Source organism: Oncorhynchus gorbuscha, unplaced genomic scaffold, assembly GCF_021184085.1.
Source record: "Oncorhynchus gorbuscha isolate QuinsamMale2020 ecotype Even-year unplaced genomic scaffold, OgorEven_v1.0 Un_scaffold_70:::fragment_2:::debris, whole genome shotgun sequence".
Classification (NCBI taxonomy): domain Eukaryota; kingdom Metazoa; phylum Chordata; class Actinopteri; order Salmoniformes; family Salmonidae; genus Oncorhynchus; species Oncorhynchus gorbuscha.
The window spans coordinates 187,900-213,090 of record NW_025745511.1 but is presented as its reverse complement, the minus strand read 5'-3'; the positions used below and the strand labels follow the sequence as shown (position 1 = coordinate 213,090).

The following is a 25,191-nucleotide window of genomic DNA, read 5'->3' as shown; positions in this document are numbered from 1 at the left end:
AGTGGCACCAAATCCAACATAATCTATCTTGCTCGTAGGTCGGGGGGAGTCTCGCGGTCGTTAGGACCCAGAGAAGGAGTTTAGTGCTCGGTTGCGGTATGAGTGGAGTCGTGAACGCACCCTCCATTGAGAAGTTCGTCAGTCACTCACACGGTAGCAAGCTGCGGAATTTGAAGAGTTCTACTGCCGTTATTCTTGTCTACAATGAGAGAACTTCACTTTAAGGATTGCTTTTGGGTGAGTACAAATGTGATTGCAGAGCTATTTGTTTTTAGAGATCTAAATGTGATTTTCAAGTTATGCAAATGTGTTCTTTCATTTATAAGGGTGTAAACACAACATAAGCCTACGCAATAATAGAACAGGTCTAGCTATGTCTATTTGTTAAGTAATTTAAACTTTTTTAGAATATTACATACCGCATGGATTTGGTTCTGGTCCTTTTGAAAACCTTGTAATGTCTAGATGCAAATCAGAATGGCAGGGTTCAGGAGTATACCCCATACAGTGTAGGCTATATCAATGCAGGAAATGTAAAACTTGTAACGTATTTGAAGTTTAAAAAGTCTTCTGTAGTTGGTCATTTCATCTAATTTGATTTTGCCATAAGTAAACTGTAAACTGACAAAAACGTCCATTAATTGCAATCCACATAATAATTCACATATGCTGTTGCTGCAGGATTATTTTCCTGCTGTAGCGAACTGGCTCAAATTGAATCATTCTACATCTGTAGGCCTACTGTACCTTTCAAATCACATGTGGTTAAAATGATTATGCCATTCTCTCATGCAGACATACATCACAGGTAACTTCAACTGCAGTTTAGCACACAAAAAAAGCACCAATTTATTCATGCTCACAAAATACCTCTATTGCTTCATTACTGTTTTCTGTATTGTTTCCATTGTTTGATGTATCGTGTGCTGTATGTAGCCCATTGGGAATCTTTTACATTATGGATCATTTTGGTTGGAGCACTTTTGGGGTCTTCTCACTGAATTTTTGGAATGGAGTTGTTTCCTTTTTGACAGACTGTTAAATGGCAATGCAGTGAGGTGTATAGGGGTTCAAATGACCACTACTGGGAGGGTGTGAGAGGCACTCCATGGTGTGCCGTGATTACGTATTGCTTTTCCACATTCCCAAAATTGCCAGAACAGGGATTTCACCGGCACTGGGGGTTATGACAGTATCATCCAGCACCTCAACGATGGCAAGAAGACATGCAAGGAGATAGAAGACTTCATGAAAGCCAGGTGAGAAGCCATGTAAGATATCATCCAATAGAAACCATGCATTGAATCCTCAGATTACACTGTTAAAAATGAAGTGCTTTGCAACACTAACTAGTGCCCAACTGAACTGGCACCACCTTAAAGAAAATCTTTGCTGCTATTGAAACATAGGGTAGTGAAACATTCATCCTGAGGGGTTATGGAATATGGCGTGTTGTAGCACCACATAATCAAGAGTTGTGTAACACCTTGCCATAGCCTGGGAGCACTAACCCGGAAAAGTTTGAAATTATGGCATTTCGAGTCCTATGTGGTGAAGAATTAGATTACTTCTCTTTTGGTGTCGTTTCCTCTCTCTAAATCTTCTAAAACACTATTGTGGTGTTTCAAATCCTGTCTAGTAGGGTTGTGCGGTATCCAGATATTCATAACGTTATACAGTCCTTCGATTTAGAGTATTACTGGCTTAGTAAATGGAGTCAAAAATGCAAAAGTAATTGCGATTTTCTTTGAAGGCTGATAGCTAAATATGCTAACAAGCACAAAGGAAAATAAATCAATTGCAAAGATAGTCAATCCAACTCATAAAGTTATCAATATATAGGTAAGATATTTTTTGGAGAGTTTGGACATTTACAAGCGAATGTGAACGAGAGACATTGTGCAAATGAACAAACTTTTGACTCATGCTTGTCTGAAGGAAGAACAGTACTGACTCTGAAGCAGCATGTGTTGACACTGTACTATGCTCGGAGCAGACAGGCCGAGAACGAAGAGGAGAAAAAACGCAAGGAAATCGAGCAGTGGCAGCTGTACAGATAACTCACCCAAAGGGCTTTACATTTACATCAAACAAGGAAGAAAGCGAACACTATAAATTAGGGGTCGAGTTAATGCAGGATTCTGCATATTTCACGCAGGATTTCTTTTGTTACTCATAAGAAATATCTTGCTGCGTTTTATAAACGAAGATCTAGAATGCTTCTTGTCATTTCTGCTCGGCATCAGACTAATTTTGTGCTTCAGTGCACTTTCCACTCGGATGAGAATTCACAAACGGGCTTTCTGTCAGCAGACAGCGCTCTGACTAGGGTGACCACAATTAAAATACCCTAATGCGGGACAACGGGATAATTTAGTGGGACATTTGCAGTATAGTGTAGCCTACACCTGAATATGTTTTTCACACACACAAAAATCTCCCTCCCGCTGCAACGAGCAAGCCTCCCACAAAATGTTGTGAACCAGAAATGAGAGACTGTGGCTGTTTTATGACAATCTGGGAATATGTGGCCAAGGAAACATTTCTGGTTGGTCTTAGTTAGGGAGACTTTTAAAACGGGCTTGAGTAAAGTAGCAGCAAATATGTTGAATGAGCATTGAGAGTTTGACGAAATTATCTTATTCTTCAGTCTAATACGGCTATTTACTTACTTTTGTAGCTTTTCGTTAGACGCACACTTTTTGTAAGTACCGGTAGTTAACTGTCTTCTCCAAGTTCAACTGGAATTTAGCCTAAAAGGATTTGACACGTGATTTGTTGACGATAAGACACTGGCCTATGTAAATATCGGATCTCATCAATGATTGGAGAAGTATTTGTCACCAGCACCACATCCTCATGATGTAATATCATGTCATAAGCGCAAAGTGACCACAAAAGAGAGGTTGGAATGTAAATTCTCATCGAATTAGTAGGAAGTCTGAATGAAATACGGAACAAATCTATCTAATTTAGATTAGTGGTATTTTCATTTGTTGATCAAATGTGGCACATAATTGTTTGGTTTTAGGACAAAGGAACGAGATGCAGGACTGTCCCGCACAATCCGGGACATGTGGTCACCCTAGCTATGACTGATGTGTAGCTACTTTTCTCCAATAGTTTTCTCGGCGTAGCTAGCCTACTTTTCTCCGGTAAAAACTTTAAAATATACAAAAGTATTGAAAGACTTCAAATAAATAGTTTCAATGGTATTGAAAAACAATCCAATGGCTATTTCCAAATACCTCAGTATACGGTATATACGATATACCGCCTAAGCCTACTGTCTCGTGCAGAAATAGTTTCCAAATGCTGTAAATGGGTATCCCTTTTCTTAGTGTATATTCACTGCTCTTATATGGCATGTTGACAAACTCTACAGTAATCCCAAAAGTTCAAATGCACATTACACTTTAACATAGGACACAAGATTGTCTTGTGAAAGAACAAATTAATACGTTTGTCCAGAACGATAATTCATTTGTACAAAATTGCTTTTTCAACACATGATTCTGAAGCTTCAAATGCGTTCTTTTTCTTTGCAAATGATCAAATGACAACTTGAACAGGTCTTTCATATTTTTATATTCATAAAGAAAGTTCAAAGATCTCTAAGCTATTTATCATATTAATATTCTTCAAAAGTAACAGAAATGTAGAATTATATTGTATATCAATGGGGGGAAAAGGCATGCAAGGACTGCTTATATGAGCATTAGCACTTAAACAAACCTTGTGCAAAACTTCAGACCAGGGCTCAAGTCATCCATTACGTTAATGTCTCAGACCTGAGTCTTTATGTTCAGTGGATTGAATGACAGTAGAGTTAAGATGATGATATGATTGACAGCTGACAATTCAGTTGGCACGAGTTTGTGAGTCTTGTCTTCGCTGGCTTTGGTAAGGATCGTCAGTAGGGGCTACAGCAGTTAGCATCCATGAATGGGGTAGGCCAATGCTAGAGCAGTCTACATTTGCAGTGGCTATTTACTGTAGCGTATATCATGTGGGTCATACATCAAATAATAGATACAGCTCATAAAGTTACCAGGCAAACAAGCCAGCAGTATTAACTGAAAAGCCTGCCGTAATTTAAAACAAGTGCACGAAAGGTGCAAAACTACAAACAATGACATGTGGCATCATGAAAACTCATCAAAATTGCTATTAAGCTTTAGTGGCTGATATTCTACACAAAACCCATGTTCTCATTGAGTGAATTCCTTTTATGTTTCCTTCCTTAACGTGAAAACATTTTGTACTCACATTTTCATTGACACATACTTCCTTGGATTGTTTTGGAGAGTTTAATCTGAGCGTCTGGTGTGTTTTCACCTGAGTTCGTGAAGGACCAACAAATGTGGCAGTTTTTTTACTCGGCCATAGAGTTTGCTGTTAGGGCACACCTTCCACGAATGCCCCCTCTCCACCTCCATGCCTCAGACTTGGGGGATTTCTGAACAGTACGGCAGCACAATGTTTGTATCAGGACTCAGGATAAGACCCAGATGCAGAGAGTTCGAATCACAGATGTTTCATAACAAAACAGGGGGCAGGCAAACTACAGGTCAAGGGTACAGGTCAGTAAAGGTACAGAACAGCAGGCAGGCTCAGGGTAGGCTGAGGTCAGTAAGGTACAGAACAGCAGGCAGGCTCAGGGCAGGCTGAGGTCAGTAATCCAGGGCAGAGTCAGTAAGGTACAGAACAGCAGGCAGGCTGAGGTCAGTAATCCAGGGCAGAGTCAGTAAGGTACAGAACAGCAGGCAGGCTCAGGGTAGGCTGAGGTCAGTAAGGTACAGAACAGCAGGCAGGCTCAGGGCAGGCTGAGGTCAGTAAGGTACAGAACAGCAGGCAGGCTCAGGGCAGGCCGAGGTCAGTAAGGTACAGAACAGCAGGCAGGCTCAGGGCAGGCTGAGGTCAGTAAGGTACAGAACAGCAGGCAGGCTCAGGGCAGGCTGAGGTCAGTAAGGTACAGAACAGCAGGCAGGCTCAGGGTAGGCTGAGGTCAGTAAGGTACAGAACAGCAGGCAGGCTCAGGGCAGGCTGAGGTCAGTAAGGTACAGAACAGCAGGCAGGCTCAGGGCAGGCTGAGGTCAGTAAGGTACAGAACAGCAGGCAGGCTCAGGGTAGGCTGAGGTCAGTAAGGTACAGAACAGCAGGCAGGCTCAGGGCAGGCTGAGGTCAGTAATCCAGGGCAGAGTCAGTAAGGTACAGAACAGCAGGCAGGCTCAGGGTAGGCAGAGGTCAGCAATCCAGGGCAGAGTCAGTAAGGTACAGAACAGCAGGCAGGCTCAGGGTAGGCAGAGGTCAGTAATCCAGGGCAGAGTCAGTAAGGTACAGAACAGCAGGCATGCTCAGGGCAGGCTGAGGTCAGTAAGGTACAGAACAGCAGGCAGGCTCAGGGCAGGCTGAGGTCAGTAAGGTACAGAACAGCAGGCAGGCTCAGGGTAGGCTGAGGTCAGTAAGGTACAGAACAGCAGGCAGGCTCAGGGCAGGCTGAGGTCAGTAAGGTACAGAACAGCAGGCAGGCTCAGGGCAGGCTGAGGTCAGTAAGGTACAGAACAGCAGGCAGGCTCAGGGTAGGCTGAGGTCAGTAAGGTACAGAACAGCAGGCAGGCTCAGGGCAGGCTGAGGTCAGTAATCCAGGGCAGAGTCAGTAAGGTACAGAACAGCAGGCAGGCTCAGGGCAGGCTGAGGTCAGTAATCCAGGGCAGAGTCAGTAAGGTACAGAACAGCAGGCAGGCTCAGGGTAGGCTGAGGTCAGTAAGGTACAGAACAGCAGGCAGGCTCAGGGCAGGCTGAGGTCAGTAATCCAGGGCAGAGTCAATAAGGTACAAAACAGCAGGCAGGCTCAGGGTAGGCAGAGGTCAGTAAACCAGGGCAGAGTCAGTAAGGTACAGAACAGCAGGCAGGCTCAGGGTAGGCAGAGGTCAGCAAACCAGGGCAGAGTCAGTAAGGTACAGAACGGCAGGCAGGGTCAGGGCAGGCAGAATGATCAAAACCGGAAGAACTAGAAAACAGGGACGAGAGAGAACAGGAGTACGTGACAAAACACGCTGGTAGGCTGGACGAGACAAGACGAACGAACTGGCAACAGACAAAAACAGAAAGCACAGGGGAAAATGGGCGACACCCGGTGGGGGGGTGAAGACAAGCACACGACAGGTGAAACAGATCATGGTTGTGACAGTTTGAAGTTTTCATTTTGCCTTTAATCTAAACCTTTGCCTTTAAATAGGGGGCCCAAATTCATCATACGGTACGTGACTGTGTGGTTGAGTGGGTAAAATTCCAAAGAAATTGGAGGTTCGGGGGTTCAATTCCTTCTTCTGCCTTTCCAACTTTCACTCCATAATAACGATGGAATTTCGCCTCCCCAAAAATCTCCCTAGGCCCTATTCAGACTTGAGATAAGTTGATTCAACATTACTTGAATCCATGTTTTATTGAGTCCATGCTAGGTCTACTTATCTCAAGTCTGAATCGGGCCACATGTGCCCAGTATAACAAGGGCGGTTGAGCACAACCGTTTAGTCGGTTGTTACTGACATTACTCTCAGTTGGCTGAGAGCATTAAGGCAGTGTTTTGACAAGCAGGACCCGGGTTCACATCCATCTCACATGAATACCAGTGATGAAGGACCATTTTACACATTACCTCATGGTACCTCTGCTATAACTTAGATTGCCCTAAACATTTTGATTGTAACAATATTTACCATCATCTTACAATGGGTCCTGGCAAACGTAGCCCATAATTAGTGCCACGGTCTATCCTAGAATAGGTATTCAATTCCCAGTGTCTTCTTTAAAATGTTGATTAAAATATTGACTGAAAATCATCATCATTCAATATTTATGCCATAAACCATTTGCAATTTAAAACCATCAGATTGGATGCGAGACAGTCTGCCAAAACATACTTTTTATGTGTTGATGCTGCCTTTTTTAGTCTCTCTATTTTGTTAACAGTGTACTACAGAGAATATGCTCTGGAAAAGAGACTATGAATGCCACGGTTCTGTTATATGTGACAGCGCCCACAGGCTCTGCTGCCATGTCGTTCTTGTTGTTGTCTGTTTGTTTTCCCTGAATATCAGCAATGTGTTGTTGTAGGCTGACCTTTTCAAAGGGCATTGAGGATTCGTTCCACGACACAGAAGTAAGATAAGGAAGTCATTTAAGGGATGATGCCCGAGAAGCCGGCGTTTGGAGGATATAATGGCACGGGTGTTGTTAGGCCCGAGACAAAGTGGTTCCAAGTAGAACTATTTGGGGTTCCAGGTGGAACCCTCCGTAGAGAAGGGTTCTACCTGCAACCACAAACGGTTCTTCAAGGGGTTATCCTATGGGGATAGCCAAAGAACCCTTTAAGGTTCCAGATAGCACCTAGTTACTGTGTAATACACCACACGATTTGAAGGGGAAGAATTTCCCCCTAATCTAAATAGACACCTTTCCTGACCAACTGATACAGCATAGCTCACCAAAGTTCATATTATGAATAATTTCAATGTTTGATTTTGTTGTCTCTGTAACGAGCGCGATGAGAGTCGGGAAGCAAGTACAGGGAGTGTTTTAATAAATAAACAAACAAAACAATTAACACGAAACACAAACAACACACGAAACAGAGTCAATAACATCCGAAGAAAGAACCAAAGGGTTGTGACAGATACAGGGAAGATAATCAACGAGGTGATGGAGTCCAGGTGAGTGTCACGCTGGTGCGCTTGACGATGTTGACAGGTGTGCGGGATAATCAGCAGCCTGGCGACCTAGAGGCCGGAGAGGGAGTATAGTTGAGCCGGCTGGGGCGCAGGAACCTGCCAGACCGGCTGAGGCAGGGGTGCCTGGCGATCCGGCTGAGGCATGAAAGCCCGAGGAGCCGGCTGAGGCAGGGGAGCCGGCAGCAGCTCCCGGACCCGCCGTCATTTACACTGACACAAAAATATATATATATGTCATATTGAAAGATATAAAATGTGGTTTTGCAAATATATCGCAGTCATATGTAGATTTTTTTTTAGAAAAAAGCAGTTGAATTTTCTTTATCTCATGGACACTAGGACCCTTCGGTGGTGCAAATATTCACACTATAGCCAAATCTTCTCTCATGCACATGTTGTAGATAACATTTGTGAACTGTTTACCTTGTTGAATGCACCTCTGAAGAGATGTGTTTGGTCATCTTTCAGAGCATCCATAGAGGAGAAGTATGCCAAAGAGCTACTGGGTCTCTCCAAGAAGGTGTGTGGGTGCAATGAGATGAAGTAAGTCCGTCTGTTGTTGCCGATGTTATCCATGCTGTAGTCGATATTGCTTGCCATCAGTCAGACACTGAAAATTTATACAGAAATCATTTGAAAGGCCTGCTATTGAAGGTAGAGATGCGCTTGTAATGGGCTTTGTTGAAAGCCCTTAAAAGCCATCACATAACATGTTTAATAGCCTTCTTATTATCCTGGTGCCAATCTGTCTCAAACAAGACAAGTAAATGCAAACTTGCAGTGAATTCAGAAAGGTTTTCAGACGCCTTTTTCCACATTAAAGCCTTATTCTAAAAATGGATGAAATCGTTTTTTTCCTCGTTAGTCTATAGACAATACCCGATAATGACGACGCAAAAACGTTTATTGTTTTGTTGTTGTTATATTTGGGTTGTTGATATTGCCTGGCATGCAGCCTTCAGATGGCACACTAGAAGGCTGTGGATCTGCCCACTGATAGCACTGTCTGAAGTTGACCAAACCCATTTTTTTCTTTGCGCGTTGTACGATGGTTTGCACGCTTCAACGGCTCATTGACCACGCAGCACTACACGCATGAGCGTCATTAGTGCATTTGTGTTACACGCTTGAATTACTGTTGGGACCTTTTTCTGTCGAGAAGGATTCTGTCAGTGGTTTGAGTGTCCATCCTGTTTCAGCTTGGTCACATGCTTCAAATGGTTTTGTAGTTAAGGCCTTTTCCGGTAAGGTGGGCGTGGGGGGGGGGGGGTAATTAATCAAACAGCTCATTCTCCTCATTCTTAGTTATTCTTTGCTATGTGAGGTCAGGTTGTTTTTCATAAATTCCATTTCATCATTTCACATCATTTGTGTGTTTTTTTAGCACACTGAAGAGATCTCTGGATGTGTTCAAACTGCGTAAGTGTTGCAGTCACAACAATGTGCCTGATGATATATGATGATGACTGTGCTATGAGTTGGTATTTCCATGTGATGTGTGTTGTGTCATCCACCTAATTTACTCATTCACTCAAACCCTCTTTTACAACAGAGACTGAACATGTGAGTTTGTCACACCTACAACTGGCACAAACAATGAGGGATGAGGCAAAAAAACTTGAGGACTTCAGGGAGAGACAGAAAGAGGCAAGGAAAAAGGTACCATTGCATTCTATCAACTACTTAAACCCCTGAAATAAATGTAGGAAATTTAAAACATCTTTAGTTACTTATAGACCTAATAATGCATTGCTAATACAGTGCACTCTGCTTAATAGTGAATGCGTTTATAGTGATCAACCACTTATAACTGCTTACATCAAATCGTCCTGCATGGATGTGACAATGCGCACTGTAATTGCAAATCAGGGATTTATCATCTCTATCGTCTTAGCTACAGTATAATATCTTTGACACTTCTCCTTCGCAGGTTGAACAACAGATGGATGCCCTACACAAACAGAGGGCCACTCAGTTCAAGAAAACCATGGAGGTAAGCTGGAGAACTTTCCTATATTATTAGTCAAACCACCAGTTATCATCCATTCTGTCATCTAAAGTCATGTCTAGTTTCAGTCATCATGTTACCAAAATGTGAAACAGACTATTGTAATATAAGTCATCCTTTCTCAACAGCCATGAGAAGTGAATAAGGGGGGGAACCTCTCAAATAAATAGGAAGTTACATTATATGTACTGAGGCACCTCGAATGAAGGGGAAGTTATTATAAGTTAGTACATTTTAAGAAGCAGTGCGGCTTGGTTGGGTTGTGCATCGGAGGACGCATGACTTTCAACCTTCGTCTCTCCCGGGCCCGTACGGGAGTTGTAGCGATGAGACAAGATAGTAGCTACTAAAAACAATTGGACACCACGAAATTGGGGAGAACAAAGGGGTAAAACAAAAAAAGTTAGTACATTTTATTATTACATACAGTACCTTCAGAAAGTATTCACACCCATTTACCTTTTCCACATGTTGTTGTGTTACAGCCTGAATTTAAAATGGATTAAACAGTGATTTTTTTTTGTCACTGGCCTACACACGATACCCCATAGTGTCTTGCGATGGAGGATACCACGCTCGTCCAAGTTGAGCTTGTCTCACTCTTGAAGAAGACATCTGCTTTTGGTGTTGAATGTTTCCGGTTCTTGCCCTTTTGGTTTTGAACTTGACAGTTTGTGTTCCATCACTGGGCCGATGCTCTCACCTTCTCTTTGTACCTGTCACCACCTCTGCTTTTGAGAAAGGCATGATGGATCTGGTTCCTGTTGTTGCTGCATACACAGCGGAGACTGCCATTGACCAGGATCTGTTTGAGTCTTGTTGTGCATCGATTTCAACTCCTCTGAACATTCTGTCATCAGTGTTTCGATGTCTATTTGGCATTCTGGACAAACGATCAGCGTCAATGTTCTCTTTGCCTGGACGATATCTGATAGTGAAATGGAAATTGGCGGGTTCTGCAACCCATCCGCGGTCGACAAGACGTAGGTACGGGGATTGTTGTCACTGTAGGCTGTGAAGGTCGGTGCACAGTACAAGTAATCGCGGAACTTTACTGTGATTGACCAGTACAGGGCTAGAAACTCACATTTTCCTGAGTGGAAATGGTAGTTTTTCTCAGGTGCAGTCAATGTCCGAGATGCATAGGCTATCTTACGCAGTTTTTTTGTGTCTTGTTTCTGATACAACACAGCCCCTAAACCTTTGTCTGACGCGTCTGTGTGAATGATAAACGGCTTTGAGAAGTCTGGGAAACCGAGCACAGGAGGCTGTACTAAGCGGTCTATCAGCCGCTCCATTATCTGTTGAAGCGTATCAGTCCACGTCATTGATTTGTGAGAGGACAATCCTCTTGTTTCCCCCTTTGTCTGCCATTTCTTTGCTTTGTTGTGTGTACCTGTAACTTCTTCAGGAGACATTGTGATCAGGTTGTAGAGGGGGCTAGCAATGCGTGAGAAGTCTTTGATGCATTGCCTATAGTAGCTCAGCAACCCCATGGTTCCTCTGAGCTCTTCTCGTGTACTTGGTGTTTAGTCCTTCAGAGCTCTGACTGCTGCAGTATCAGCTGGATCTATTTTGCTTCCCTCGGGCAGACACTATTCTCCCTAAAGAGCGATCCCTCCGCTGTGAATATCTCACACTTTCTGGGCTTCAGCTTTATCCCATAAACTCTTAGTCTCTGTAGTACTTTTCTAAGGATGTCGATATGGTTCTCAAAGGTCTTGCTGAAGACGAGGTTGTCGTCCAGATACAGGATACAGATCTCATCTGTCAAGCCATCCAAACATTCCTCCATACAGCCCTGGAAGGCTGCGGGTGCATTCATGAGTCCAAACGGAATCCGAACCCACTCATACAGTCCCCAGGGGCTCACAAAGGCTGTCATGGGCTTGCTTTCTTTTGCAATGAACCCTTGGTGATATGCTTTTCCCTGATCCAAGAGTGAAAATCAGGAATGTCCTCCAAGGCTGTCTATGATATCCTGTACTCTGGGTATTGGCTGGCGGTCAGGGTGAGTCTTCCTGTTCAGCTCCCTGTAGTCTGTGCACAGTTGTAAGCTACCGTCCTTTTTCCTTACACATACAACTGGGGAAGAGTAAGGAAAGTTGGACTTCTCCACCCAACCCTGTGCTATCAGGTCATGCACGTAGTCTTTTACCATTCGTCTCTGTGTGCAGTATTTCCGGTGTTCAGCCCAGAGTTCATTTTGCCGTTCTCTCGAACAGTAGAGTGTTTTCTTACAGGATGGGCACTGTTGCAGTGCATGGCCCTTTTCTCTCATTCCACAGGTTGTACCGTGTTGGGACGTGTCTGTGTGACTGATTACTCCCTGTTCCACAGGGGCAACCTGTCTTCGTTTTAAAGGAACCTCTTTGGTTGGCCTTGTTTCTTCTAAACCGACAGCCTGCCAGGATGTGGTCGCTGCTCCCACATCTGTAGCAGTGCTGGCAGTACTTCTCTGATTTGCTCTGATGGCAGTGGAAGCACCTTCTCATATGGGCACGGTTTGGGGTTGCATAGTATCGCTGTGGTGCATATCTCTGCTAGAACTGTGCTGTTTCTCTCACCCTTGGTCTGTGTTGGAACCGGGATACTTTACCTGTGGTTCATATCGCAGTTGATGTAACTGGACAGTTTCTCTCATCCGTCCCAGACCACGAGCTGGCCAGTGCTGCTGCGGGGGGGGGGGCCTTGTGCTTTATAATGTGTTTATAATGTGTCCTGTTCTCTGCTTGGTGGTGAGGGATATTGCTGCAGTATGAACACAGGTTGTTAAATGGGTTCTATGGTTTGTGAGACTTCAGCACTCAAGGTCTTTAACAGCATCATATCAGACCTCAGTTATTTTTTTCCCCTATGGTAGCAGCAATTGACAGAACCAACACTGTGGTAGTTGACTTCAAACAAGTGACAATGTTTTAGAGACTTTCCTGTTGTCAGTCATTCAGTGAAGAATAGCATAGTCAGTAAAGCGTTTTCACACATTCAGACGTGTAACCCCACTTCCCCTGTTATTCCATGTCGTTAACCAAAGTCAAAGAAGACATATGAGCAAAAGTGTCGAGACAAAGAGGAAGCAGAACAGAACATGAACCGAAATGCAAGCACCAGTAACGCCAAGCAGCAGGAAAAGGTACGCTTCAGAGGAACGGACCACACATTGTCCCGGAGGCAAAGTTTCAAACCCTGACTGCACCACTTTCCATTCTATGTCCTTCTCCTCTATCTCCCCATCTCCATAACTTATTCACTGTATAAAAAAAAATATTTTTAAAAACATGAACGTGACAGTGCAGTCAAAATTGTGTTTTTCCTGTTTAAAAAACAAACAATATTTCAACACAATGGGGTCGAAACATCATGATAAAATCATGATAATGCTCTTTTAGTGCTTTTTGAAAGAAAAAAAACACTTGAAATTTCAGCCTGTTCAAGTGAGATGGTATTTTTGTCCCACAGCATGTCATCCCAATCTGATCTGATTATTCTGACCAATGAGCAGTCATCTTTCATTTGCATTTACACCAATGCATTGTTGAATACTCGTTTGTGATTGGCTTGAAGGGCATTCTAGACCGTGCATTATTTCCCTTCTAATGCACGGTATATCAACACGGTAGAATTCAATGGCTCTATTTCATTCTTACATGTTCTATGTTTGGACTGCTTTTGAAAGCAAAAGTCAAATAAATAAAAAAACTAATTGGCATTGTTTAATGGGATTCGTCATTCATTATTTTCCATAGAACGAATAGCCCCACATGAATTATCTCTTACATGTATCCTGCTACTTTGAAGGGATAAGTGGAGTAGGCTCTAGTCTAGAGTCCTCCAAACAGGGCTGTGTATGTCAATATACTGTGTTCACTTTTGTATCAACATGCCCACACAATCAGACTGAGCATTTCAACGGCAAAAGGAGGCTCAGGGAAATAAATGATAAAAAGAAAAGCATATTTTGTGTTTATTTTTGTGAAATAAACACACAGCGATTTATTAGACATACATTAATGATTTAAACATGTCATTAAAAAGACTGCTTGGGGGCTTTAAAAAGAAACAAAAATGCTGGCGACACTAAATGAGCTGAGTGAGCCATAAGAATCTGTTGAGCTAAGGAAACAGCAGGCCTATTTTGACCACAGGAATTAGACCGCAAGAATTAGGCCTACACTGACCACAGGAAGAACACGGCTATCGAGCTTGTACACCGTTTATAAAGTGGACATGTTCCAATATGACCACATACTTTTACTGTATACTTAAAACAACACAATATAAGTAAAGTAACGACCTGAACACAAGGAAGGGTTACATAAAGTACCGAATATGTCCTCAGTGTTTTTCTTTGTCATCTTTCAGCTATTTGCGAGAGCAAATCAAGCAAAAATGAATGCAGAGGTAGCTGGTAAGAATGACAACCTTATTATCCCTTTTGACTCTTGTCCATCATAAACAGGGGAAACCACAAATCATCATCTAGGTTATGTGCTGATAGTATGGTCTCCAAAGATGTATGTTCTCTGATTGGAATCCCAGACAGGCTATACATGCAGAATGTGACTGCGCTGGGAAGAATCAGGGAGGACTGGCAGCAGGAGCATGTCAAAGCATGTGAGGTAAGGGCCAGAAAGCATCAGAGTATTTTTGGTGGTTTGTTAGTTGAATACTGTATTACTTGTACATTATTTGTAATATTTGTACTATGCCGGACAAGAAGGAAACCGCTCAGGGATTTCGCCATGAGGCCAATGGCAACCGTTACAGAGTTTATCGACTGTGATAGGAAAAAAACAGAGGATGGATCAACAACATTGTAGTTACTCCACAATACTAACCTAATTGACTGAGGGACAAGCAGGAAGCCTGTACAGCAGTGTATCCTAACCTCGGTCCTCGGGACCCCAAGGGGTGCACATTTAGTTTTTTTGCCCTAATTCTACACAGCTGATTCAAATTATCAACGCTTAATGATTAGTTGATTATTTGAATCAGCTGTATAGTGCTAGTGCAAAAATCAAAACGGTCCCGAGGACCGAGTTTAGGAAACCCTGCTGTACAGAATAAAACGTTTCCAAAACATGTATCCTCTTTATAACAGGGCACTAAAGTAATACTGGGAAAAATGTGGCAATGCAATTCACTTTTTGGGCAAATGTCGAACAACCCAGGTGTGGAAAGCTCTTAGAGACTCACACTGCTGTAATCGCTGCCAAAGGTGCTTCTACCAAGTATTGTCTCAGGATTGTAAATACTGATGTAAGCGCGTTTTTTATGTATTTTATTTTCACTAAATTTGCTGACATTTGTAAAAACATGTTTACACTTTGTCGTTAGGGGTATTGCGTGTAGATTGGTGAGAATTTAAAAAAAATAATTTAATCCATCTTGAATTCAAGCTGTAACAACAAAACAACAAAAATGAATACTTTTTGAAGGCACTGTATACCATCTAGTGCTCTGTTACATCCAGGTATTTGAGAAGCAGGAAGTTGAGAGGATTAACACTCTAAGGAACATGGTGTGGACTCATCTCAACCAGCTCTCCCAGCAGTGTGTCACCAGCGATGAGGTAAAGTCACACTTCAAATGCTTTATTTCCTAGGGACTCATCAAGGTGCAATCTGCAGTAGTTACTTACTGGTAGTCAATGTTCATTTTTTGTTGTTGTAAATGATACGCAAAGAATAGCGTGAAGGATTGTGGCTGTAAGGGACCTTCCATTTAGCTTGTTTCTAACTTTGTTTGTCTGTGTTCTCAGCTATATGAGGAAGTGAGGAAGTCTCTTGAACATTGCGACATACAGGAGGACATTGAACACTTTGTGAACCTCAGACGGACTGGGGATAAACCACCAGGTACAGTTCCTCACTCTTCACGGGTCCGCTTTGTCATCCAAAGAAAACAACAGGCACATTACAGGACATAATAGGTCATCTTAAGGGCTACAATGAAAATCAGACTCTTTTTTTTTGTTTGTGTGTCATCCTTGATTCTTTTATGTAGGCATTCGCCTTGTTATTCGTGTCCGGGCCCCACTCCTTGACAGTCTAGTTGTTTATTGTAGTTGTACTCACTACTCACCCCCTGACCTGCTCGGTCCTCACTTCTCAGCTCCTATTCTGTATGATAACTTCTACGGCAGTCAGAGGGTCCTCGTAGCACCATCAGTCACCCAAATGGCTCCATCTATCACCAGGTGAGTGTGATTTTATCAAGAAATGTTTGTTTGTTTTTAATCGTAATTCTCATCATGTCATGTCGATTTCTATTTTGTCTGTTTTGTGAACATCAGGAGACCATTGCCTAATCCAACCAACACCGGAGGTGAGGTATATGTTAAAGAATGACTGAGATATTTCGATATTATGACAAAGTTGTCAGGTGTAATCCATCCTTGAAAATATGAATAAACTGTTCTTTGTTTTCCATTGAATGACCTGCCACTGTCTGTTTGTTTATTTATTTGTGTTTTGACTTCCTCTGCTGTCGGTGATTTGATCAACTCAACTGCATTAGATCCAGATCGAGCCTACAGTGTTATACAATACTAGCACACGGGTAAGTCATGTATTCTTCAGTATTACAGCTTCAGTCAAATGACCATTGTCATCACTTTAAATGTTTTTTTTAATTTATTTTTTTAACACGATTCGTTTCCAGTTATCTATGGGTATTGATATCGACTGCCTGGTGGAATGCTGAGTGTGGATCCCTTCAGTGATGGATGTAAAGAGTGGACTTTGTGCTTTGTGCATTCAACAGTGACACCTTGACAAACTAATTCAGAATCACCACCAACGCTGACGTTAGTACAGCATGTTTTGATTATGTCATCATCATTGTGGTTTTATAGCTGTGTTATAAACAGTAAGGTTAAGTGTCATAGCTCATATACAATATATGTCAATTGGTAATATATTTAGGTTTTGTACAGTCTAAAACCAGGAAATATTGTTAAAGCAAAAATAAAAGTAATCACTACAACTATTTGTTATTATTATTATTTATATTTTATTGGCCCATCCACCACCTCCCCTCTTCGGAGGACCAAAATAATTGGACCAGAATAAAACTTAAATGTACATCTACTGTACACACATCTTTCATACATGGCACTTCTCTCTTTCTTTTCTTTACAGTAATTACATAGTTGACATACATCACATTCAGATAGAAGGTACCCAAACGCATACGCTATACATTATGTATTGTGTTTTTAGTCAGCTATTATAGAGCATGAGCTTTTAAACCCACCCCTCAGCTACTCTCAGTCCATCTCACCTATTTCCTTAAATTGCCCTCTTATGATTTCCATGTGCCGTATATTTTTCAACTGTGCTGTGATGTTTCACATAAATTCTGAACCTTTCTAATCGCATAGTATCTACAGATTGTAAAGTTAAAGATGAATATTTTTACAAAAGGTATTATGTTGTTGATAGATTTACTATTGCTTTCCAAATCTCCCAACAGTGCTATTGGCAAAAAATTTGTACAATAATTTCAATTGGAAAAACGTTGAATCAAGCGTTGTTTTTTGTATCCGTTTATAAACAATGTGCCATGGAATTGGCACATTGAAAATCTCTTCTCATCTATTTTTAACCTGTATGGGGCCTCAGTCAACATTTTGGCCCTCAAATGAAACAGGAATATTTTTTATATTTATGACGATTCTTTTGGCCAATTTCAGTCTTTAATAAAGGGCAGACAAAACAAATTCTCAAATGTATGTGTAGGAATCTTGAATGATGATCATACTCTTGTTTGAATAACCTGCTACTACTATTATACTGACAGTATTGACATGTTTGATTGACATGATGAGCGGGACACTCCCCTACGAGGGCATACAGAGTAGGTGCCTCCCACACATTTCCTGATCAAGGCTCTGAAGAAGGCGATTCATGACGAAATGTAAGCCTATTGTTTGTTTGTTTCATCAATAAATCTATATGATTTACGCAAAAACAGAGCGTTCCTTTCTCTTTATTCTCCCGGATGGTCACCAGTTGAAGTATACTGGGGTAAGAAATGCTTTTTGGAGGTTCCCTATCCACTCCTTAATTTTTTTGCGGTAATGCTGCAATCAGTTGGTTGTAATTGTTGATAGCGCAAAAAAATTGTTAGCTGCATATGTGAAATAACTCCACCTTTCCTATTCATAAAATAATGAACAAAGATCATTCCTTTTTTTCTATAAATCATTTAAATTTTTTATCAATTAGTATATTTGAGTTGAACTTGAATTTGTTGTAACATTTGTCCTGTGTTTTCTGGAGGATGAAACTGGAATTGCAACCAGCTTTGTATGGCTTGTTTTAGAAAGGGAGGTTAGGTAAGTGAGACTTGAGGGTGTGGGAATGTCCATAGGGGGAGTAGCAGGGGAAGGGGGAGCAGGCAGCTGTCTAGTGGTGGCTATTCAGCAGCCTGATGGTCTGAGGGTAGAAACTATTGGCCAGTCTTTCAGTTATTGCCATGGTGCTCCTGTCCTGTCCTGTGTCTGTGATTGAAGTGGGGAGAACAGGGCATCGCTTGTGGTGGTTGGGGGGGACAGGACAAATTTCTTCAGCATCCTGAGGTTGAAGAATCGCTGTCGTGCTTTCTACGCTAGACCACTTCAGCTTCTGAGATGGGTACGCCTAGGAATTTGAAGTTATTGACCGTCTCTTCGGCGGCCCCATTGAGGAGGATGAGGGAGTGTTCAGCCTGGTTTGTCCTGAAGTCCACAATCAGCTTTTTTTATTTGCTCATGTTGAGGGAGATGTTGTTTACCTGGCACCGTGCCGTCAGAGTGCCTACCTCCCTGTAGGCTGTCTCATCATTGTTGGTGTTATCAGCGAACTTGATGATGGAGTTGGAACTGTGTGAGGGCACGCAGTCATGGATATACAGAGAATACAGGAGGGGACTGAGGAATCCTCACAAAGACATTCCTTTTGTCCAAGTGGGTGACTGCAGTGTGCAGTTCAATGGCGATTGCTTCGTCCGTGGATCTGTCAGGGCGGTAGGTGAGTTGGAGAGGAGGTGGGAGGGAGGGAGGAGGTGATATGGTCTTTGACCAGCCTGTCGAAGCACTTTCATGATGATGAAAATGAGTGCTACAGGTCGGTAGTCATTCAGTTCAGTTACTTTCCCTTTTTTGAGCATAGAGATGATAGCAGGTGGGTGATAGAGGCCTCAGCTATGGAGAGATTGAAAATGTCAGTGAATACAACAGCTAGCTGGTCTGCACATTATCTGAGGGCCCTGCTAGACATGTTATCTGGGCCGGCAGCCTTGCGAGGGTTAACACGTTTGAATGTCTTACAGATGTCCTCAGTAGAGACTGAATGTGTAGCCCACGTTGTCATCTGGGGCTCTCCTCGGCAGCTCAAGGTCAATGTGCTCCATTTTCAATTAACTGAAAGTGAGAGGCTGTAATCTTGTACACAGGGAAAATGTCAATTTTTGAGGAAGGGGTGAGATATTCTTATTAATCTACTGGAGAACCAGTTTGGGTATAACGTTTGTATGACTGATGATTTTAGTAATTTTTTTCCCCCCAAACTCATATTCATTATATAAATAAGCAAGTAAAATGTTGTCTGGCTTGCCGTTCCAAACGAAGTGAAATATGTTTTGCTCATATCATTTAAAAAACAAATTGTTCGGTGTAGGCAGGGCCAGAAGTAAATAGGTAAACTGGAATATGACTAAAGAATTAATCAGGGTGATTTTTCCACAAATAGTCAGGCATTTAACTTTCCATGGTAGCAAGATCTTATCTATTTTTTGCTAACTTTCTTTTTAAAGTTCACATGCAGCAGCTACTCTTCTTGTTGTTGAAAGCGTTCCACAAGGATTCTGGCCCACGTTGACTGCAATGCTTTCCACAGTTGTGTCAAGTTGGCTGGATGTCCTTTGGGCGGTGGACCATTCTTGATACACATGTGAAACTGTTGAGCGTGAAAAACCCAACACCAACTACCATACCCTGTTCAAAGGAACTCAAATCTTTTGTCTTACCGATTCACTCCCTGGATGCACATATACACAATCCATATCTCAATTGTCTCAAGGCTTACAAATCCTTCTTTAACCTGTCTCCTCCCCTTCATCTACAATGATTGAAGTGAATGTATCAAGTGACATAGGGATTTTGTTGGGATGGGGGAAGAGGGGGGTGGGGAGGGGTTGGTGCTGTGGGATTATTTAAGAAACGCTTTGAAGACTTAGGGTTTCAGATGTTTTCAGTAGATGGGCTGGGACACTGCTCTCCTAGCTTCAGGGAGAAGCTGGTTCCAACATCGGGGTGGACAAAGAAGAGCTTTGACACCAGACATGACACCAGACATGACACCAGACATGACACCAGACATGACACCAGACATGACACCAGACTGTCCAAAGCATTTTGCAACTTTTCAATACAAGAGGACTAATTCTGTTTGTTGATTCGTACATGAATATAGAACAATACAGGTGCATGATCTAAAAGTCTTAGAGTTGCTTGATAAAGTCAGAATGACTTATGTATAACTTCATCTAAATATTTGCTAGTTTCTGGTTGGTGATTGCTAACAGATCTTGTGGAGACAAACGAACACATGTCAGATTAAGGTTGCATAGACAAGTGAATAGTCTGGAGGTAACATTGCTCTCTAGTGGTATTAATGCACATCGTGGAGGACACATATCGACAGGGCTGTAGTGGAGCGGGTCGAGATCTTCAAGTTCCTTGGATCTATCATGGTCCAAACACACCAACGTGAAGAGAGCACAACAATGCCTATTCCCCTCAGGAGGCTGAAAATATTTGGCATGGGAACTCAGATCCTCCAAAAGATCTAAAGCTGCACCATTGGCATCGCCACCTGGTATTTTATTTTACCTTTCCTTAACTAGGCAAGTCAGTTAAGATTTTTTTTTTCAATGGCGGCCTAGGAACAGTGGGTTTACTGCCTTTTTCAGGGGCAGGACGACAGATTTTTTACCTTGTCGGCTCGGGGATTCGATCGGTTACAGGTCCAACGCTATAACCATGACGGTCGTCATCGTCATCCATAACCGTAGGTCATAACCGCTGCTTGGCAAAGCACTACAGAGGGTAGTCCAGTACATCACTGGGGCCGAGCTTCCTGCCATCCATGACCTCTATACCAGGGGGTGTCAGAGGAAGGCCTTAAAAATTGTCAAAGACTCCAGCTACCCAAGTCATAGGCTGTTCTCTCTGCTACTGCATGGCAAGTGGTACCGGAGCGCCAAGTCTGGGATCAGAAGGCTCCTTAACAGCTTCTACCCCCAAGCCATGACTGCTGAACAGTTAATCAAATGGCTCCCTGACTATTTGCATTGTCCCCCTCACACCACACCTGGTGTCACAGAAAGGCCAAAACCGTCATCAAGGACCTCAGCCACCCGAGCCACAGCCTGTTCACCCCGCTATCATCCTGAAGGAGAGGTCAGTACAGGTGCACCAAAACTGCTCCAGATCACTCAGGACCTCAGACTGGGGCAAAGGTTCACCTTCCAACAGGACAACAACCCTAAGCACACAGACAAGACAATGCAGGAGTGGCTTCGGGACAAGTCTCTGAATGTCCTTGAGTGGCCCCGCCTGAGCCCGGATCAAAATCTCTGGAGAGACCTGAAAATAGCTGTGCAACGACGCTCCCCATCCAACTAGACAAAGCTCGAGAGGATCTTGAGAGGATCTGCAGAGAAACTCCCTGAATACAGGTGTGCCAAGCTTGTAGCTTCATACCCCAGAAGACTCGAGGCTGTAATCGTTGCCAAAGGTGCATCAACAAAGTGTATGGAGTAAAGGTGTAACTTAGACTCTGGGAGTCAGGAAGCAAGTACAGCGGGTGAATTTAATAATACAAAAAACAGGTAACAATACCGAATGGGTAGTGTCTGGACATGAGAAACATAACTAATAATGCCTGAGGAAAGAATGAAATGGAGTGACAGATATAGGGGAGGTAATTATAGAAGTGATGTCCAGGTGAGTGTCATGAGGTGCAGGTGCGCGTAACGATGGTGGCAGGTGTGCATAATAATAAGTAAACTGGTGACAATGAGCGCCAGAGAGGGGGAGCGGGGGTAGACGTGACAGTAACCCCTCCCTAACGTGCGGGACCAGGAGATGGCCGGTTGCCTCTGATGAGGGACGGGAGCGTGACGAGCCAGGTGAGGTTCGGGAGCCTGACGAGCTGGCAGAGGCATGGGATCCTGATGAGCCAACCGAGGCTTGAGAACCTGACGAGCCAGCTGAGGCATGGAAGCCTGACGAGCCAGCTGTGGCATCCTCGGTAGCTACAGGTGCGCATAACAATGGTGGCAGGTGTGCGTAATAATAAGTAAACTGGTGACAATGAGCACCAGAGAGGCAGAGCTGGAGTAGACGTGACAAAAGGGTCTGAATACTTATGTAAATGTGATATTTCAGTAGTTAAAAAAACAAACATTTGCATAAATTTCTAAAAACCTGTTTTTGCTTTGTCATTATGGGGTATTGTGCGTAGATTGATGAGGGGGAAAACAATTTGAATCAATTTTAGAATAAGGCTGTAACGTTTCAAAATGTGGAAAATGTCAAGGGTCTGAATACTTTCTGCACTGTATATATACAGTATATTTATACTCCGGACTCCGACATTGCTCCTCCTAATATTTCTATATTTCTTAATTCCATTCTTTTACGTTTTTTCGTGTGCATTGTTGTGTATTGTTAGATATTACTGCACTGTTGGAGCTAGGAACACTTCTCTACACCCGTAATAACATCTGCTTAATACATGTATACGACCAATAAAATTTGATTTGATTCTTATGTATCCTTCTGTTTTGCACTGACTCTCTTGCACAGGCTCGATGGACACTCACTGGACTCTAACCACACACACGAACATGAACACTCACACAAAACACACACATGCATATTGATGCCACACACACACACAGCTGTGTTTTCGTGAAATGTGACCTTTTGGAGTGTTAAAATGTTTCACCATTAAAAATCCTATTTTCCCTAACCCCTAAGCCTAACCATAAACCATAACCTAACCCTAACCCCCAAACCTCTAAACCTATACCTAACCCCTAAACCTAACCCTTAAGCTTAAAATAGCATTAGAACAAATTCAGGACCTGAAAAAAGGCCTGACTTTTCAAAAAAAGGTATTGGTTTCGTACCTTTTCAGGAAATGTGCATGTACACACACACACACACACACACACACACACACACACACACACACACACACACACACACACACACACACACACACACACACACACACACACACACACACACACACACACACACACACACACACACACACACACTTTTGTTATTATTGTAAATGTGTGATGTTTGATACTATATAAAGGTATGTGCTAACTTTATAGATGGCCATTTCATGCATTTATGTAACCTTTCTATGTAACCATTTATGTAACACACGCACGCACGCACGCACGCACGCACGCACGCACGCACGCACGCACGCACGCACGCACGCACGCACGCACGCACGCACACACACACACACACACACACACACACACACACACACACACACACACACACACACACACACACACACACACACACAAGTTACAAGCTACATATCTTGCTAGGAAGCACGAGCTACACATCGGCACCCCTTGTGTATAGCCTCCTTATTGTTATTTTATTCATAAATTATGTTTTGAAACCCTGACAGACTTGCTTGTTATGAGGGGTGGGTACTTCCAAGTACTCTTGGTTTTTCCCCTGTCGTGTCTTTGCTATGGATTAAGTGATATATGACATGCTCTTTTATAAAATAATTTCTCTGTAATTAATATTACCTGATTAAACTAATCATGTAAATGTAATTAACTAGGAAGTCGGGGCACCACGGAAGAATGCTTATAGAGCTGTTGTCTTCCGAATAAACTCTTAAAGACCTGGTAATCTTAAAAAATCAATAGCAGTCAATTCTGAACGTTGTAAAATTATTGGTTATCTTCACAAACCCTGGCTAGCAAGTTGAATCAGCAATACAACATTTGGTTTAATTATTTATTTACTAAATACGTATATAATCACACATAATTACATATACACATGATGGATCATACATTGATTACTAATTATGTCATACAAGAAAACGTCCTTAGCAGACGGAACCGATATGACAGCTGGTTACACAAAGAAAGGGGGTTGGGTTAGAATGAAAGCGCGGGAAGACTGAGGAACAAAAGGATTGGGTCTCTATCGAACCTTATGAAGCTATGCTATCGTAAATACAGAATCTTATGCATTCTAAATAACCGCCCATTTGGAAAAGGAAAATGCAATAAATATTTACTCTGAGCTGCGCTTATATAGATTGGTCGAAGATGGAAGTCTGGGTTGCCCAGCAGAGATCCCCCTTGTCCTTTGAAGAATATGTCTTGTGGAAGAACGGTTACGTTGTAGTACCGTCATTGAGTGGTAGAATGGATATGTTGTAGTTTCCTGTCTTTCTGAAGAGATTGTCTGTCCTTTCCTAGCCCACGTTTACAGCTGCTAACTCGACGTCTAGGATGTATCACTTCTTTAGTGAATAAGAGTTCAAAGTTCATACCAATTTGCTATGCTACAAGCTCATTCTATATTCTGACTGGTATAGTCAAAATTCATCCTTCCAGCTTGTCGATCATCACCTCCACGTTGAAATTTGCCTTTTAACGTATGGACAGCAGTCTTCACATCATCGGGAACCCAAGGTTGAATTTCATCAATGGGCTTTGTAGTGATGGAGAGAATGGCGTGTTTCATAGTTCACAACCAATGTCTGTTCACTTGGGCGGGGCCACTGAGTGAGCATAGTTCACTTATGAAAACAATTCTCTCATTTAGAAGCTAAAATAACATTTAATCTTTTCACAAATAGTTTCATATTTAAACATTTAAATTGCACAACAATTCCATTCGAATCTGATAACTAGAATGTGTAAACTTTCCAAGATACAGTTTATGTCATCCTATCATCAGTAATAATCTCTCAGACGACAACTGATCTGACATCATATTCTTTAAGTACCAACAGATATTTTCAACTGGTTGGATTACTGAAATATGGTTCCGTTCCCCAACCTTTTGATGTTACCAGCCTCTCTCAATGTTGACAAAGGGCTTTCTAAGAGTCCAATCTGTAGAGTAGAGAGAGAAAAGTGGATAAGGTATTTATGGGGGTCATAAACCTCGCCAACAGGGCAACGTCATGACACCCCATACTGTACAATCAAACTGAGGAACAAATGACTGGGTACGCAGGAACCTGACACGCCTGACATCTAGGGATCTATTTTTGGCTGTGTCAAACGCATTTTATTTTGCAATTTTCTCAAGGAAAAACTGGCGCACTGGCATTTATTTTCCAGTCCTCATGTCAGGTTCAGCACTGTACCTATATAACATTAGCTCGCTTG

General features: G+C 42.5%; 1 protein-coding gene across 3 annotated transcripts; it reads left to right on the top strand.

Moving 5' to 3' along the window:
• The first annotated feature begins 67 nt into the window (after positions 1–67).
• LOC124019138 (proline-serine-threonine phosphatase-interacting protein 2-like) lies at positions 68–16,728 on the top strand. Of its 3 annotated transcripts, none has more exons than XM_046334517.1 (15): positions 68–237; positions 1,159–1,259; positions 8,202–8,276; positions 9,118–9,152; positions 9,286–9,392; positions 9,664–9,726; positions 12,776–12,874; positions 14,104–14,149; positions 14,281–14,360; positions 15,215–15,313; positions 15,503–15,599; positions 15,856–15,940; positions 16,037–16,073; positions 16,261–16,302; positions 16,405–16,728. In XM_046334517.1, exons 1-15 carry the CDS (start codon positions 205–207, stop codon positions 16,444–16,446), a joined length of 1,041 nt encoding a protein of 346 aa, XP_046190473.1. In that variant the 5' UTR covers positions 68–204; the 3' UTR covers positions 16,447–16,728. The 3 variants fall into 3 exon arrangements, with proteins under 3 accessions (XP_046190473.1, XP_046190474.1, XP_046190475.1); XM_046334518.1 differs by having other exon boundaries at positions 71–237; positions 16,037–16,068; XM_046334519.1 differs by having other exon boundaries at positions 91–237; positions 1,164–1,259.
• The last annotated feature ends 8,463 nt before the right edge of the window (positions 16,729–25,191 follow it).